This window comes from Plenodomus lingam (genome assembly GCF_022343315.1).
Source record: "Plenodomus lingam strain CAN1 chromosome Unknown contig_8, whole genome shotgun sequence".
Taxonomy (NCBI): domain Eukaryota; kingdom Fungi; phylum Ascomycota; class Dothideomycetes; order Pleosporales; family Leptosphaeriaceae; genus Plenodomus; species Plenodomus lingam.
The window spans coordinates 996,564-1,013,797 of NW_027093972.1; the positions used below are offsets into that span (position 1 = coordinate 996,564).

The window sequence follows — 17,234 nt, forward strand, 5'->3', positions numbered from 1 at the left end:
ACTTATGGGATATGGGGCGGCCAGTATGTAGATGAAATAGTTACCTTTGTATTTATCGTACATGTTCGTCACATATGGGGAATAGTGGATATGTCCCAGTCTAGCTTGCGTAGAGAGGGTATCAGGCCTCTGCCAGGAAATGTGCTGCGCTCTTGATTCCAATGTCCAGACCTCATGGGAAACCTATATGGGCAAACGAGTGTAGAATAGTGACGATGATAGCGGAAGCGTTGGTTTGTGTGCAGATGCTTGACAGGCACTGTGATGGCCGTCTTGCCGAGGCAAACGCAGGTGTGCAAGCAGCGATTGCCTGTCGAGTCGGGGTTGCGTCTGTGAAGAGCAGCGGATTGTGTTTGTGAATTCGACGTCCATCACTTGGGTGGTCGTTTTTGCCACGTCAAATCTTGAAATTGCGTCTTGAGTTCTTCTCTGAAATGATCGAATGTCGAGGGCCCAGTTCCTGTGGTGTATTGTGAGCCTGAAAAGTTGCATGTGAAAGAGCATTTCAAGGATGGCAAAAAACCTACTGCCCATGCCGTTCCTAGGTTCGTGGTCTGGGATCCTGTTGATCTTGCGGTAGACCTTCTGGACCGCGCGGTTGAACGTGGGCGAGCGAATGAGCTATCGGGCATGTCAGCGGGAAGGCAGGCAAACGAGACAGTCGAGGGGTGTTTGGCATCCATACTCGTGCTACAGCCCAGGCCTGTGACTGCTTGTCAGTAGGAGTGTCGCAGTGACGAGGTTGGGTAGGTCACGGCTTTACCTCCAAGAGGGCAAACCACGGGCCCATGGTGTTTTTCTTTTTTCTTTCTTCTTTTTTCTACAGTAGAAGGGGGGAAACGCAGGATGTGATTGCTAGGACTGGGGAGATGAGGTCGAGGATCGTCGAGGTTTGATGATTGATGGGGAGATGGAGATGGAGATGGAGATGGAGATGGAGATGGAGATGGAGATGGAGATGGAGATGGAGATGGGAGGTGGGGGAACCTCGGAAAGGACATGTCGAGTAGAGCGTGGCGGAACAGGGCTACCGGTCGTTTAGAGTACGCTTTACCTTGAGTCTCCATGTACCATTCTACTTCTACCTACGATAATCTAGCCCTTGAGATGCGTCGCGAGGATAGAAGCGCAAATGGGAAACACTGGTGGCTTGTTGCGACAGCCATGGCGATTCAGTCATTTATTCGGTCATTTGTTCATTCCATCATCCAATCCGTCATTCAGTCAGTCCCAGATTCAGTTGATTGTTTAGTTATTTGTTCAATCAATCAATCCATCAATCATTCATTCATTCATCCATCCATCCATCCATCCATCCATCTATTTAATCACTCTCCCACTGCTCACTGCCCACTGCCCATTCTCATCTCCCACTGCTTACTCTTTCCACGCTTCACTTGCATCCCTCCACCAAACCCCACGCGACACCTGCTTATTTGACGGCCGCTCATCTCTGCTGCCAACCTGCCCCACTGTCGATCGCCGAGTCTGCCAGAGAATTGTACTACTGTGAGTAACCTGTTCCTGTATCCGTGTACTCGAGTCTTAGTACCTACACGGACTAGAGTACACAGACCCTGGTCTCTGGCGACTACAAAGTAACACCGCGCACAACATAGTCACATCAGCCTCATTTCGCAGGCGAGCACAACCCCATACACAGCTATCCAAACCCACCTTCTCGTCCCTTTTGATCTCTTCTCTTTGGGAATAGTCTCGGCTGGCCACGAGTCGTCCACGTGTCGGTGAAAGCATCGCAGTGGGCCAGAGCGCATCGTGTCCTATCTATTGGGCCTCCCGCACGCCACTTCCTGCATCTATTCGCTCCATTCGCTCCATTCGCCGCCCTCTCTCTCTCTCTCTCTCTCTCTCCATCTACTTTGACACACTCCCTTCGTTACCCCCACTGCCAGCTGCCAGCAGCGCACCACATCACTTCACACGTGTTTCCTCACACTGCCAGCGAAACGTCGACAGCAACACCAACACCGGCGCCAGCATCAACAACACCAACCCTAATCAGACCTACTTTCTTCAAATTGCATAAACTCCGCGCCCTCAGGCGCAAGGCCAAGCTCAAGGGCGCCTTTCTCAGGACAGACTCTGAAATGGCAGACCAGACGGGCACAGCCATATCTCCCACCTCGTCCAAGCGCTCGCGCAGCAGAGACAGCGCCGCCTCTGCCTCCAACTCGTCGCTCAATACCCCCGCCGCCAACACACCCCTCGCCACCCCCTCTGTGAGCACCAACAGCCTGCTCATTCCCTCGTCCACTCCAAGCACGCCCGCCAACGACGAGTACCCTCAAGATGGGACTCCGTACCCCCCATTCCTCATGTCCAGCAGAGCAGGTAGGTGGACTCGGCGCCGGCGCCTGTCAGACAACAACCTGGCTAACCGAGACATTGCAGATCTTACAGCCAAATGGGAGCGCTTGGCCTTGGCCCAACAGGATCGTCTCAGAATCGGCGCACAGGCAGGTGGCGCTGAACATGCAAACACATGGGCGCGATGCAGCGGCATCGCCTACTTGCCGCGCAACCGCTACAACAACGTCGACCCTTATCAAGCCAATAGAGTGCGCCTCGACGTGCCAGAGGGCCAGTTCGACTACATCAATGCCTCGCCAGTGCTCTTGGAGACGACCAAGTCGCAAACCCCGCTGAGATACATCGTCACCCAGGTATGCGACGCCCTCGCGTGCAGCCAAAGTCTTTGCATGAACAAACACTAACAAGTCCTCACAATAGGGCCCCAAAGCAAACAGCTGGTCACACATCTGGCGCATGATCTGGAAAGAAAACACTTCGCCCGCAGTAATAGTAATGCTGACCCAAACCCGCGAAATGGGCTTCGATAAATGCTTCCCATACTACCCGCAGTCGCTCTCCCAACCCGACCTGCTCACAAACGACAAGGACGAGTTCAAAGACGGCTTCAAACACAACCTGCACCTCACTTCCCTGTCGCTAGACGAGGAGGCGCGGACGGAAATCCGCGAAGTCGACATGACCACCCTAGACGGAAGCGAATCCAAAAAAATCTGGCATCTCCTCTTCACCGCTTGGCCCGACTTCTCCGTGCCCGAGGGCGCCAACCGCGCCGCCATGCTCAAGCTCATTGATCTCTCGCGCGCAAAAAACAGCGACAACGCAACGAATCCGCGCATCGTGCACTGCAGCGCCGGCATCGGCCGCAGCGGCACCTTCATCTCCCTCGAATGGCTCCTCCACGAACTCGAAGAAGGCTCGCTCGACGCCCCGTCCGACGAGTACGACCCCATCTATGACATTGTCGAACGACTCCGCGACCAGCGCGCCGGCATGGTCCAGTCAAAAGCCCAGTTCTTCTTCATCTACGACGTCTTGCGCGAGTGCTGGCGCCGTCGCTGGATCGCTCAACACCCGGATGAGGCGGCGCAGTTGGGCATCACTGCCGACGCCGTCGACTCCTCTTCCCCACTCGAGCCTGACTGCGAACCTGCGCTCAAGCGGCGCAAGTCGACGCACAATGGTGACGCTCTGCTTGAGGATGCCGACGATGTTGTTGCGTCGATTGATCCAGAGACTCGCGCGCAGCTCGAGGCTGAACTCATGGATGCGGATGCGAGGATTGGGATATGATGTGATGTGAATGGATAGGAGAGGAGAGGAATAGGCGGAAATGGGATAGGATAGGAGAAAGAAGGGCTCTGTGTCCATGCATACAAGTCCGTGCTCACTATTCTATCCTGGGATCTTTCCATCTCGACTACACACGTTTGATCTGGTCTTTGGCCATTTCTCCCCTTGTCTTCTCTTCTTCCCCCTCTTTCCCTTCTTTCCACCTTTAATTTTTTTTCGCATTCTTCATTCTTCATTCTTCATTTCCACTTCTCTCCCGTATCTTTCCAATATCTTCTTCATTTTTGTTTTCAGCGGCGCTGCACTGGACTGCATCGCGCACGAGATACCCCCCCCCTACATCTCCGGTCCCGGCTTTTCAAATCCGGTTGACGGGATGTATGGGATGGAAATGGGATGGCTGGATTGGCATGGCTGGAATCGCTGGAATCGCTGGCAAGAAAGGACTGGATGTTCAAACGACGACACCTGAATGGGCATTAGAAGAGGACAATCGAGAGACGCGCTGAAATGTAATTGTGAGTATGTGAATTAATGTAATGCAAATAGCAAACGCAAATAGAAACCAGACCTATAAACGCAAAAAACAACTAGACACTTCTCCCCATGTACTTGATAGAAGATCCAACGTCCCAAACTCCCAAGTCATGCTTATTCTACCTACCCTTTGCCCGTCTACAATACTTCCATCCACACTTGCTTCCCTCCCTCTACTCCTCAAAACACAGCTCCACCGATGATAAACACCCTCTCCTCCTCCCGCCTCACCCACTGCACCACTTTATTCGCACTCGCCGCCAACGCCGCACGACTCACACTCGCCGGCGCAACGGCATACAGTTCAAACAGCGGGGTGCTCCACGCGAGCGCCATGCACGCCGTGTCAATCTCTGTGTGAATTTTGAGCGGCGAGGGTTTGGCGTGGAGAGTGGAGTGGAGTTTGTTGTAGAGGGTGATGAGGCTGTTTACTTGTTAGTTTTCTTCTTCTTCTTGTTTGGAGTTGTGGGGAGGGGCGTGTGTGAGTGGCGTAATGGGCCATGGCGATGTTGTGATTGCGGGGCGGATGAGGTGGACAAGGGCGGGGGCCGGGAACATGAACATGAAATAGGGACGGGCTGACATACCGTCGTCTCTCCAAAGCGTCGTCGAAATAGGGCGAGTAACTTGGCATAGTAAACTGAACGTTTGCCTTGCTCTTGTACAAAAAGTGGCGCAACGGCGTGCCAGGCACAATATCTGTGCATTTCAGTCGTCCGATTTTGACAGCGGTTTGGATGGCGGCGATGGAGCCATTGCGCTGCAGTGTCTGTGTCGATACCCAAACCGGGTTTGGTTAGCTTTTCTTTTTTCCTGAAATCCTTGCTCGTCGCAATGTTGGTTTTTGCATCTGGTATGGAAAGAAATGCCATGGGAACTGTCTAATGCGTCCGCTTGGTGATCAGTAATCCTGCATCGCCAAAGGACTTTTGCGGAAACCGGAGATCGATCCCAACGGACGGATGATCGGAGGCGGGTTCCTGTGGTCGGACAAGGCAATGTCCGATGCCGAATTACCGCAATGACAAGGTCGTCTGATCTCGCCGTTGACTTGGCCGTGGTGATGCTGGAGGGCGGGATTTACCGTGGGATGCATGTGCCTCGTTGAGGATTTTACCGTGGGATAGATGTGCATCACCAAGAGACTTACCGTCAGATGCATGTACATCATGAACGGGCATCAAGGTGGGGCCCAGACAAGTAGATCAGAGCGGAGCAGACAGCACGAGGGTACTGGACGGGAAACCATGGCCGTCGTACCAAAGCCTAGGAAGATACATGTCCGTATACCCGTTGACCGGTAGCAGCAAAGCAGCACAGCACATGCAGCCTCTGTGCATCGCCATTGCAGCTCCATGGAAACGAGGCGTTTTCGAATGTGTGCCTCGTACAGAAACAGGAAAACTGGCTAAACGTACCTCTACCAAATCATCTCTCATTGTCCTGAGCTCAAAAAAGCTCTCCTTGGCCGCGCTGATCAGCAACACAGCCACCTCATCGCCTACCCCCTCACTCGTACGAGGCCGCTCCACCACGGGCGCTGCAGGACGCTCCAGGTTGAGGAAGCTAACGTACATGTAGAGGTATCCGGTATTGTTGAAGCCGGGCAGACAGAGGGGGATCCAGTTTTCACCGCCGCCGGCTTTGACGCTCCCGGCTTCAAAGAGCATGTTGAAGATCAGGTGGAGGTCACCTGGGTGTAGGCTATGTTTCTTGGGGCGCACAACGGATACGAGCTTCCCAGAGGCGACAATCAGGCCGTAGAGAAGGTTCTCTGAGCGTGTCTTTAACAGTGTGTTGTTGATGGTCGTGCGTTGAGACTTTCGTAGCTTGAGGCATTCGAGGGCGGAGAGCAGCGTCGATGGTGAACCTCGCGTGAAGCCATCAGCGAGGGCAGAAAGGAGTGTCTCTGTTCCCTGCAGAGGACGACGTAAATCGTAGTTTGCTCGCGCAGCGAACATACGTTCCAGGCTGGGAAGGGTGAGTGTGGACAAGATCTGCATGTACAGCGCTTCAAGCTGTGCGCGCAATTGTAAATCACTCTCTCCCAACCGCGTGATGGCGACCAGATTGAGGGGGCCTTTGGACATGATCACAAAGCGCACGTCTGCTGCCGTAAAGCCTCGCAGCGTGTCCTTGGTAGACTGGTAGAAGGATATGATGGTCTGCACGACACCAATGTAATTCGTGACCAACTGATCGTCGCCATGTCGGCTGTATATGGGTTTGCCAGCACTCGAGAGGATCAGAAAATGCTTCAGCTTTGCGCGCCATTCGTACATGACGGCTTCTATGGTCTACATCAGCAACCTCTATCTGCAGACATTCCAGACGGTAGTCCTGACCTTCATTCGACCCGTCCGACTTCATTTCCTCAATCTCGTCAAACTCGTGCTTGAGGGCTTCCTGGAGCCATGGGTCTGCTGGGAACAGGCTTTGGGATTCCGATTCCACAAAACGGTGACCCAGCGAGCGCAACAACGACTTCTCCTGATCAGACTTGTCTTCGTGATGCGCCATGCTCTCACCCAGTATACTCTCCGTCTCGCCTCCCGCATCTACGGTTGGCGCATAGCTCCAAATACTTGCGCTGTCTTCATCACCGGCGGTCCGCGGCGCGAAGTGCATGTCGGACCAAGGACGCTGCTTCGTGGCAAGAGAGGCAGATGAATCGTCAACTGGCAATTCGGCGCCCCATGCCTGCGAGTTCGCCAAGGACAGCTGCGTGGTGGCTTTGGAGAGCAGCTGGGGTCTAGAAGGGGCAATCGAATGTGCGATGGAGTGCGACGTCGACGGCCGCGAGACAAGAGAGGGCAGTCGAGGTCTTGGAGGAAGAGGCGGGGGGGTTCCTTCTCTCGACGGCAGGGGGCTCGCCGACGTGCTTGTCGAGGAGAAGTTGCGAATCACGTTCAGCGTCGGATTGGCAAAGTCGTGCGACTTGCGCGACTCGACGCGCTCGGCCGTCCGCGGTCGCGTCTCCTTGGAAGACGAAGCATTGCTGCTCTTTTGCGTGGGTGTCGTGGGCGAGCTGGGCGAACTGGGGGAATCGGGCGAGCTGGGGGGTTCGTCGGCGGCTGGCGTGGCGGGCTCAGCAGGTGCCGTCGCGTCCATCAAGAGAAGAAGAGCGAATGTTTTTTCTTCACTGTCATGGAGACAAGGCCCCGTCGCGAGGATTGGGAGAGCTGGTGGGAGCGAAGCATGGGATGTCCGACATGGGATGGGTCGGCGGCTGTGATCATGGTGACGCCTGGCCAGGGTCATGGCCGCAAAGCGCCCAGCCGCCGCTCATGACGTCGCTTTCGCTGTGTCTACCACTCTTACAACTAGAGTACTCTACTACACGGTACAGTATGTACCTAGGTGCCCAAGTATCCAAGTACCTACACCATCAAGTGCTGCTACCACGACTATGGTATCTAGTATACCAAGACAAGACCGCAGCCAGAAAGCATCAACCCTGGTTCTGATTCGACTGCAGATGGACCGACTAACACTCAACACCATCGCCAACAGAGCTCACTGATAAGCAGCATGCACAGCACGTAAACGGGACAGCACAAGACAGCACAAGACAGCACAAGACAGCACGAAAAATTGGAGTCACCGCTTCACCGGTCCTGCAATACATGTCCCGGTCATGTCTCAAAGCCGAAGACGCAACCCAACTTCATCCCAGACGTTCACGCATGCATCCACCCGCCACCCGCCACCCGCCTCACACAAAATCCATCAAGCTCACGTCTCCAGCGAATTGGCCACCATGTCGCCGACATGCGCATCACTTTCCATGGATACGGAATACGCCCCTCCCATGTTCCTAGGATATGAGGGGGAGGGGGGTGGCTTACGAACTGCAAATGTTCCCAGTTGCCCACATGGCTTACTATTCTTAGCATCCTGACCGACCTACATACTACATAGGTCCCCCCCCCACCTTATTGGGCCACCCGCCTGAAATCATATGGGAAAAGTATTTCAGGATCGCTTTGTACAGCCTTGAGATGGGGGGAAAAGAGCGGTATAGATATGCATGGCTTTCTATTCTCGATTGCCTTGCAAGTTGATCTGTTGGTACCCCTGTGCTGCAGCCATTGTGCTGTCCGTCTTTACATCCTAGGTAACTCAGTATCATGGCATCCTTCACGCAGAGAAGATAAAGCCACCAGACTCCCCCTCTTCCCATCTGCGCAGAAAGGAAAACACAAAATCTCAACTACTGCAACACCCTCCAATGCCCCAACTCATCGACCAGCAGACCTCACCAGCAATCCCCATAACAACAATAAACTACACCCTCGACTGGCCCCACCTCTCCAACCCAACCTCCACCACTTTTATAACCCCCCACTTCGACCTCTGCACCTGTCCCCGCAACAACAAGAACAACAACACCCCAACATCCCAAGAACACATCTACACACGCTACACATGCACCGGGCCCACCATCACCTTTGTCCCCCCAACCCAACCACTCTGGGTCCTGCAAACACCTCAAATCCCGTTTAACATTCTGCGCCCGGCCAATGCGTTTGAACAGGACTTGCGGCTACAAATTGACACACCGTCGACCTCACAAACTCCCTCCACTACACCGCCAACGACTCCACCTCCCGCTCCAATACCAAATCCCTCCCCAATACAACCCCTCTCCCCCCTCTCCCCCCTACACATCCACCTCCTCACCGGCCCCAGCCCCCGCGGCCGCCACCAAGCCCACGCCACAACAACATTCCTACGCTCCATTCCCCCTCGAACCAGATCCCGGATCACGGGTATAACCCTACTCCTGCAGCCTTATGAAGAGGACATGGATCCCACCATGTGCGGGCCCGCTTTTGCACATCTGGCCGCTCATCTGCTAGACCATCATTTCTTGCCTGCTTTTGCCACCCTGCATCTCGCTGCTTGGCAGGATGGCGGCCGTGGCCGTGGCGTGAGGGGGTTGCGGGGCGAGCTGGCGAGGCTTGGGAGTGTGTTGCGGAGGGAGGGGGTGAGGGTCGTGGTGGAGTGGGGGTGGGCAGAGGTGGAGCCGAGGACGACGGTGTTTGAGACGGAGGAGTCTTTTTTTGGCGGCGATGGATAGAGGAGGACGAGGGTAGGTATGTTGACTCCGGTGCGGCCACGTCGAGCTGGTGAATTTGAAGGGACTGAGGTGTTGGGACCCAGTCGCCCGATGCCAATATGACTGCCTCGCCCATCTGGATACTAGATGTCAGTACCAGTACCAAGCCGAGAGCTCCCTCTTCTTGATCTGCCATCTGTCACGTTTTAGTCAACCTCATCACATCACAATCAGCATCACCATAGCAAAGGAATCCAGTTTTCAGCACCATTGTTGTTCCCATTCATCCAGCCAAGAGAGGCCGAAAGAACTACCTAGGCAATCAAGAGCTCGAATCAAAGAGACGAGTCCCCATATATCGCCAGGTGAGCAAGGAAAGAGAGACCAAAAGGCTTGGCCTACTACCTGCCATCGAGAACCCAATCCGACCCTCACCAAGCATCCTTCACCAATAGTTAAGCCAAAGCAAACCATTTCAGCCACACACACAGTGCACCATCATTTCCCTTGTTCATCAGTGGAGAATAGTCAGGTGATGATATCTTAGATATACCACATGACGTCCTTGAGGCCACGAGAGTTCTGCAGAGGCATCAGAGGAGCGATCTCGACGGCGGGCTTGGAAGATGATCCAGTCTGGGTCTTCTGCTCGGCCTTGGTTTCCTTCTTGCCAGAGGATACAGGGCTGTCATTGAGGTGAGCGCGAGAGCGATCGGCAGCCAAGTGGGCGTAGTAGACGGCAGGATGGAGGGATACCGGGGTGGTGGAGCGGACGTAGTGGTAGGAGTGCTCGAAAATGAACTGTTGCAGCTCCGCAGCCAACCAGTTGCCCTCGTTGAGGATACACTGATAGTGGATGGGGCGCGCAGTGCCCTTGATAGCCACGTGCGAGCAGAGGTAAAAGTCGAACTCGAAGGGATGCGTGCATCCACTTTCCACCAAGGTTCCAGGCAGAGGGTTGTTGTTGCGGTCGCCTTTGCCGGGGTCGGGGAAGAAGCGAATATGATGGCGTTTGCCAGCAATGACGACAGTGAACTTTGGAATCACCTTGCATCCAAGCTTCTTGAAGCACTCCTTCATGTCATTGACTTCCTCCTCCAGAACTGCGGCATATTGGCTACGGTTTGGTTAGCTAGTCGGTATACAACTGCAATGCAATGTTAACATACCCTTCAGATACACCGTCACGAATGTAGAGAACACGATCGGGAGCAAGGCCTTTGCCGATACGCTGAATCCAAACCTTGGCCATGGCGCCAAAGTGGTCGTCGATGTTGGAGGTGGTGACCATTTCGACACGATTGCCGTTGGTCTGAACCTCAGCCCAGTACCTGACGAACCTGGGATCCGCAGACATAGTAATGGCAGCAAATGAGGCAGCCTCGCTGGATCCAGCGCCTGGAGCCGGGTGAGAGACATCAGCACCGACGACCATGGTATTCGTATTGTAGGCATTCAACTTGGCGATCCTAGGAATCAAAGCTGACTCTGCGACACAGGTGGCGCCCCCAAGTTTGGCGTTGACCTTCATGCACACATTGGAAATGTACTGCGGTGACGCAGACATGACATGCTTGGCCTGGAGAACCTGGGAGGCAACACCGAAGCGAATGTCGCAAGACTTCTTGATCCGGCGGTAGACGTCGACATTGCGGTCGTTGACGATGAAGAAGAGGAAGTTAGGAGGCGTCGAATACCTAGGAAAAGTCAGTCAGAATGCTCTCGAGGTTTTTATGAAATCTTGAGGGCACTTACTTGTTACCAGTGCTGTTCCAAGCCTTCTGTACCAGCTCCCCGCCATCAGCTAAATTTCCAGGACCCATCCAAGGCGCCTTGCCATGCTGAGGATGAGAAGAAACTATTCCGCCATGAGCCTCAAAGACCTGGACGAATTTCTGGAAGAAGGCCCCAACTGCTACTGAATTAGGCGCGCCACGACCCTGGATGCCTGCAGTGATTTATTAGTCAAGATTAGGTCAGCAAAGAGGTTGTACATACAGCAGACACCCCAAGCCTTCAAAGGACGGTCCTTGTTAATTATGGCGAACTTGCGCTGAAGCAGTGTTAGTTGCGATTTTGAAGATAGGTGGACAAGTTGCAAACTTACACCATCGAGCCTCCAACGACCCTGAATCATGTCCTTGGGATTGATGGTCGCCTCCTTGGATCCGGCACCGAACTTGACAACGGGAGATGGAAGGACACGAGCCTTGACTCTGGCAGCCTCTGTGTTGACCTTCAGTCCATAGTGAAGAAGGTAAGGGTCATTCGCCCAATCGAGGAGACGAACTCCGTGCTGAACAGCAGCCCAGCGGTCCTTGGGGAGCGTGACGGCGAACTTAATCATGTTCGAAGTCTGGGTATCCGACAACTTGACGTTGTAACGTTGATTGGGATCAATTCTCAGGACATCAATTGGCATGTACACGGGCTCCTTGCGAATCTTCTTGGTCATGCGGACAACGGGAACACCGGAAATGACGCGAATCTTGTACTTCTTCAAGAAGTAATCAGCAACCGTGATCTTCTTGGAGCGGTCGTCGGGGTCCGTGAAGGTGGCTCTGGTGGCATCCATATTGACAAACTCATCGATAGTCCACTGGGTGGGAGGATTGACATGCGTGGCTGAGACACCAACCTTGCTGAAGCGGCGCAAGTCTTTCTTGAGAACAGAGCTCTTCCAGTCTCGCAGAGAATTCTTGAAAGTTGCAACGAACTGAAGGCACAGTTAGTCATGGTTTGGACAGATAGATGATGAGGGAGCTTACCTGGGGTGGCGAGCAATTGAAGGCCTGGGCGATAGCGCGGGTGAGATCTTGCGAGCGCCAGAAAGTACCATTGGCCACATCAACATTGACAGATAGGCTCTTGTTGAACTTGTCGTCGAGAACCGGGCGAAGCGAGGCGAAGACACCCTTGAAGGCCTCAACGCCGCCTCCGAGATCGAAACGCTGCTCTCCGCGCTGGAAGAAGGACTTCTTGATCTGAGTGTACTTCTGGCTAGGAGACTCGCGCATGACATGGTCGAGAAAGTTGATCGTGTCAATGCATTCATTGGACCAAGCAGCTTGACCGTTCAGGAAGGCCGTCAAGTGATGGAAGTCTACCTGACGCGTACGGCGAAGATGGATGGTGTGCTTGTTGCCGCGAGCGCCAGCCTTGGTAGGCCTACCCTCCTCTTGGTCCAAATCGACAGCGATGCGAAACTCCTCGCGCTCGAGTTTCTTACTTGACCATGCGAGCTTGTTGCCATCCCAAACCCAGAGGTTAGCAGGTTCACCGAGTTCAGCCTTGACGCCCTTGGAATTCCAGATCTTCTTCAGCAGGACGCGCTTGGTATAGTCGAGAGCATCGCCGGTGTAGTTCAGCTTGGTAATATTAGCATCGAGAATGTGGATGTAGTGTCAGGTAACTTACATCGTACTGGTGGACAATGGTGTCTGGAGCCTTGGTGACATTGAAAGTGTTAAGAGTGACAGCGCACTCCTTGCCGTACGCGTTGAAGTTCTTGGGGCGAGCTGGTAACGCATGAGGAATTTTAATCTTGAAACCCCCATCAAAACCGATGTTAGCATGACGAGGTCTGAAGTTGCTGGTGTCCTGCATAAGGCGATGATTGCCATGCTGGAGAGACATGGATGCGAATGGAATTGGGGGTTTGAAAAGACAAATGAGTGGGAAGTGGATTTCGAAAAGATATTCGGAATGAGTGTGATGTGTGGATAGGCCAAGGAGAGGAGCCTTTTATGCCCATGCTCACAACTACTGGGAACCAGTGTGTTTGCATGTCCGACAGGTAACATAGTTTTCCCATATCATTCGGAGAGATAACATGACCAACGAATGGAGGTGTATGTGCAAACAGAGTAACAGAACGTTTGAACTTACGCCACGAGCGGTGTACCAGCCGGCAATACCCAAGAACTCTGAAATGTTCTTGAGGTCAGTGGGCCTGGTGTACTCGATGGCAGGTACCTTGATGCTGGGATCGCGGTTGCCATCAAGACGAGGAATCGACTTGGGAACCGAAACCTGAGTAGCCTCACGAGACTTAGATGAAGAGCCCTTGGAAGAATCCTGCTTGGGATCCTTCTCGACCTGCGCCCGGCGCTTGGTTGGACCTGCCATTGCAGACTCTGGCAGCATGTTAGCGGTGCTCACGATAGGACAGGGCTCGAAGGACTGTGAATGACACGTCCAACGGCAAGCTCTCGCCATCCAGGAGGCTGGTGCAATGCAGCTGATCACATACCTTGATCTCAGATCTCGAGCTGACGAAGAGACTGGCAACCTTGGCGTAGAGACTGTGTCGCAGATCGGCCTGAGAAAAGTTAGCTATCTTCCAAAATACAGCCTTTGAGTACATGTTTTCGAGTTCAGGCGGGTGAACGAGAAGACAGGGAAGGACAACCCATGTGCTGGGGCAGGACATACGAAAACAGGCTATGCACTTGTAATGAGCTGGGATGTGTGGATGGAAGGGAAGAAGAAAAGGTGAGGGAGCGTGTCGATGTGACGATAAAAAGGTAGAGGAGGGGTAGAATCATGTGTTTGTGGGCAAACCGGCAAGGCAAGAGCTCATGGGATTGCTGTGGTGACGCCGCCAAAGCTGGCAACAGCGGCAACAAATCCCAAAGTGAACACGGCTTTGCAGCACAAGTCAAATGGAAAAGCAATGTTGAATGGGATCATATCGTAGCCTATGCACATACCTGAAGCTCAAGTGTACGGAATACTGCCTGCCGTGTAGTTGATTGTACTACTTGTGAAGGAGAGCTTGTGTTACCGGCTCTTGGGCTACCGGCTCTTGCGTTACCGGCTCTTGCGTTACCGGCTCTTGATGCTGAGGAAGGAAGAATAAAGTGTATCAAATTTGTCAAGCAGGGCTTCTGTGAGGATAAGATAAGAGTTTGCTCGAACACCAGTCAATTGAGGGCGTGCGATATTTATTGTGGGGTAGTGTGGTGGACAATAGACGGTTGAAGGTGGTGGGTGGGCAACTCTTTGTATCCGTATCCTCTATCCCCACCGGCGCTAGATCGGCAAGAGAAGTAATTGCGGTACATAATAGTGAGATATTAGCCTCGAATTGAAGTAAAGGTGGTTTGTGATGTATTTCATAGTAGAGACGGATGGAGTGGTGAGTCAAGGCGGTGATTCTGGTGAAAGACTGAGAGCTTCTTTTACCCTCCTCCCACTGAGGTATATTAGCAGCCCTAAATATGGAAGTAAGACCCGAAACAAGATTAGGTGATAGAAGATGTGTGTAAGGAAATTGGAGATCACTGCACTCATACAGTACTCGACAAGGTAGAGGTGACATTTTAGGAGCGAACAACCACCTCGAAAATGAAAAATGGCACACAGAAACAACAAGAAGATATGGAGACTTTACCTTTCCAACTCTTGACAATTTCTTACCTCAATTCCTATATCCTACACGAAACATAAAAGAGTGATTCCTAGCATAGTTTCCACGCTCTTCCCCAATGTCAGCCCGCGCCAGCGACATATGCATATTGCAATTCCTCGACAGCGAGACCAACATATTTTCCAATCCATGCGACTTTCCGCCCAAGCCAGATATATTCCCACTCAACGGGAGCCCATGAGAGAGTCTCAAGCGGAATAGCAGTTAAATTCCGTAACGTTGGCACATCGGCACTCCAAGCTGCCCCTAGGAAACAACCCATCATCGAACACTGCACAATGAACCAGCTATACTCACCTCCTTCCACGCACACCCCATGCCCAACATCTCCTCATACAGCACCAAAATCCACCAGAAACTTCAAATCTACACTCTCCAACCCCTTACGCGTCCTGAAGCCGCACACTACACATCCTCCCCGAACCAACCACCGTACCCAAAAAACCTCCATCCAACACCCAAAAAGTCCCACCGCAGAACCAACTAGCCATGCACAAATAGTGCCCGCACAGTCCAAAAACCATACTACAAGGACCATGAGTATTTAATCTCCAATACAACATATACATGACCCAACATCCCGTACTGCATCCTGGCGCAGAGATAAGGAGATCTTGCGTTGGACAAGACGAGTCGGGGATTTCTGGGATTGCAGGGAGGGAAAGATGTGATAATTTGTATGGCGTCAGCGTCAGGAAGTTGTGATGGCCATGGCCAGGGCGAGACGACGTTGGATGAGAGGCTATGCCACGCTAGCATCAATCGCGTTAACGTGATCCACCACCGAGCGCCCACCCCCACCAAGCGCCCACTAACACTAAAATCACCAAATTTTCAACACTAAATTTCTTAACAACTATGGCACCTATTAACAACGCGCTTGTAGTAATTAAATCCTTAACTCTTAGAGAAGATTTTATATACTTAGAAATAGTAGAAAAGTATAGTTACTTATAGTTAACCTTATCTAGACGCTACTAGAAAATTTAATAAGTATATACTACTACTTTACTAAATAGTTAAATACTTAATACTATATAAGAAAGTAAGCTTATAAAGTATATTAAAGAGCTTTATAGGTAAGGATTACCTTTTATATAGACTATTATTTAAAATTTTATAACTAAAATAATAAGGAATCTAGTAGGTAAAAATTAGGTATAGCACTTTATTAACTACTATAATATTAATCTTATCTCCTATTAAGCTACTAGGCTTAATTATAACTACTTTAAAGCTAATTCTACCTTTAAGTATAGCTTATACTTTAAGCTTTTATACTAAAAAATAGAGTAATATAATATAAAGAGTTAGTATATCTATAATATAGATAAGAAAGGTTTTCTTATTAGAGTACTATTAAAAACTAAATATATATTTAATAAGAGCGCCTATAAGTAGAGAAAGATTAGAGCTATACTCTAGAATAGTAATAGGGAGTAGATTACTACTATAGCTTATATATGCGCTAATAGTACTACTCTTACCTTTACCCTTATTTATTAGTCCTAATCTAGAGCTCTATAGGATACCTAGTTATAAGATTTTAACCTATTATAATACTAAGCTTTCTTTATAGGATTACTAAGTAGGTAGATAAGCTATACCTTAGGGGTATCCTAGCTTAAGGAGGTGTTTAATTATAAGATAAAAGCTAAAGCTTATACTTTATACTAGCTCCTTATCCTTAATAGCTATAGATCTTATATAATAATAGAGTTTATTAAGTACTATAATAAATATAAGATCTTACTTATAATATATCCCCCTTATAGCACTTATACCCTTTAGCTACTTAATATTATAGTATTTGCTCCCTTTATAGCTTTATATAAAGCTTAACTATTTAGTTTTCTAGATAGCTCCTAAGGGCTTATAAGTATTACTAAGAGGGATTTCTACTAGTTATTTAATACTATATAGAGTAATACCTTTAAGGAAAAGCTAATATTAATAGCTTTTAAAGTAATAGGTATCTTACTACTTAACCCTAATATTATTCTTTTAAGGTTTAAAGTACTTATAAATAATAGTAACTAGCCTTCTTTAAGTAATAGTATAACCTTAATATTAAGTATAAGTAATTAAAGAAAAATAGAGTAGTTATTCTATAATACTATAATTAATATCTATAATAAATAGTTAAAGAAGCTTAGCTAGATAATCTATACTATATTAGTAAGAAATACTCTACTTAACTATAAAAATAAACACCTAAAGGCTACCCTAGCTAATAAGAAGAAGTGTAGGAAGCGTAGTAAACCTCTATTATTACCCCCTAATAATAATTATAGTAGTAGTACCTAATTTATTTTACTATTAAAGGTAGAGTAAGTATTTAAACTCTAGAAGTAAAAGAACCTTAAAGAATAGGAGCTATAATACTAAAAAAGTAAGGTAATTAAGCTTTATAAGTAATAGAAGCTTGCTAAAGCTTAACTTATAGAAGAGCGTTACCTAAATTAAGTAATTACTAAGAAAGAGTAGGAGGAGAAAGCTACCTAAAAAGCTACTACACGTAATAAGTAGAAAACTACTAAGTAACTAGAAAAGTAACTCTAAAATAATATTAAAATATCC

At 50.3% G+C, this 17,234-nt stretch overlaps 6 protein-coding genes across 6 annotated transcripts; 2 read left to right on the forward strand and 4 right to left on the reverse strand.

Moving 5' to 3' along the window:
* Positions 1–371: 371 nt before the first annotated feature.
* On the reverse strand, positions 372–1,067 carry IAQ61_010400 (uncharacterized protein; the record flags this gene model as incomplete). The annotated part of the gene is made up of 2 exons (XM_066098771.1): positions 372–709; positions 1,055–1,067. 2 exons carry the CDS (start codon positions 1,065–1,067, stop codon positions 372–374), a joined length of 351 nt encoding a protein of 116 aa, XP_065951316.1.
* A 1,041-nt stretch (positions 1,068–2,108) lies between these two features.
* On the forward strand, positions 2,109–3,624 carry IAQ61_010401 (uncharacterized protein; the record flags this gene model as incomplete). Its single annotated transcript, XM_066098772.1, has 3 exons — positions 2,109–2,352; positions 2,413–2,684; positions 2,752–3,624. 3 exons carry the CDS (start codon positions 2,109–2,111, stop codon positions 3,622–3,624), a joined length of 1,389 nt encoding a protein of 462 aa, XP_065951317.1.
* A 596-nt stretch (positions 3,625–4,220) lies between these two features.
* On the reverse strand, positions 4,221–7,422 carry MON1 (Vacuolar fusion protein mon1; the record flags this gene model as incomplete). Its single annotated transcript, XM_003841734.2, has 4 exons — positions 4,221–4,585; positions 4,749–4,930; positions 5,580–6,451; positions 6,507–7,422. The coding sequence occupies 4 exons, from the start codon at positions 7,420–7,422 to the stop codon at positions 4,342–4,344; spliced, it is 2,214 nt and encodes a 737-aa protein (XP_003841782.2). The 3' UTR covers positions 4,221–4,341.
* Positions 7,423–8,392: 970 nt separating this feature from the next.
* IAQ61_010403 (uncharacterized protein) lies at positions 8,393–9,244 on the forward strand (the record flags this gene model as incomplete). The annotated part of the gene is made up of 1 exon (XM_066098773.1): positions 8,393–9,244. One exon carries the CDS (start codon positions 8,393–8,395, stop codon positions 9,242–9,244), a length of 852 nt encoding a protein of 283 aa, XP_065951318.1.
* Positions 9,245–9,766: 522 nt separating this feature from the next.
* On the reverse strand, positions 9,767–12,859 carry IAQ61_010404 (uncharacterized protein; the record flags this gene model as incomplete). Its single annotated transcript, XM_066098774.1, has 5 exons — positions 9,767–10,326; positions 10,454–10,920; positions 11,218–11,900; positions 11,992–12,555; positions 12,641–12,859. 5 exons carry the CDS (start codon positions 12,857–12,859, stop codon positions 9,767–9,769), a joined length of 2,493 nt encoding a protein of 830 aa, XP_065951319.1.
* Positions 12,860–12,985: 126 nt separating this feature from the next.
* IAQ61_010405 (uncharacterized protein) lies at positions 12,986–13,369 on the reverse strand (the record flags this gene model as incomplete). Its single annotated transcript, XM_066098775.1, has 1 exon — positions 12,986–13,369. One exon carries the CDS (start codon positions 13,367–13,369, stop codon positions 12,986–12,988), a length of 384 nt encoding a protein of 127 aa, XP_065951320.1.
* Positions 13,370–17,234: the final 3,865 nt, after the last annotated feature.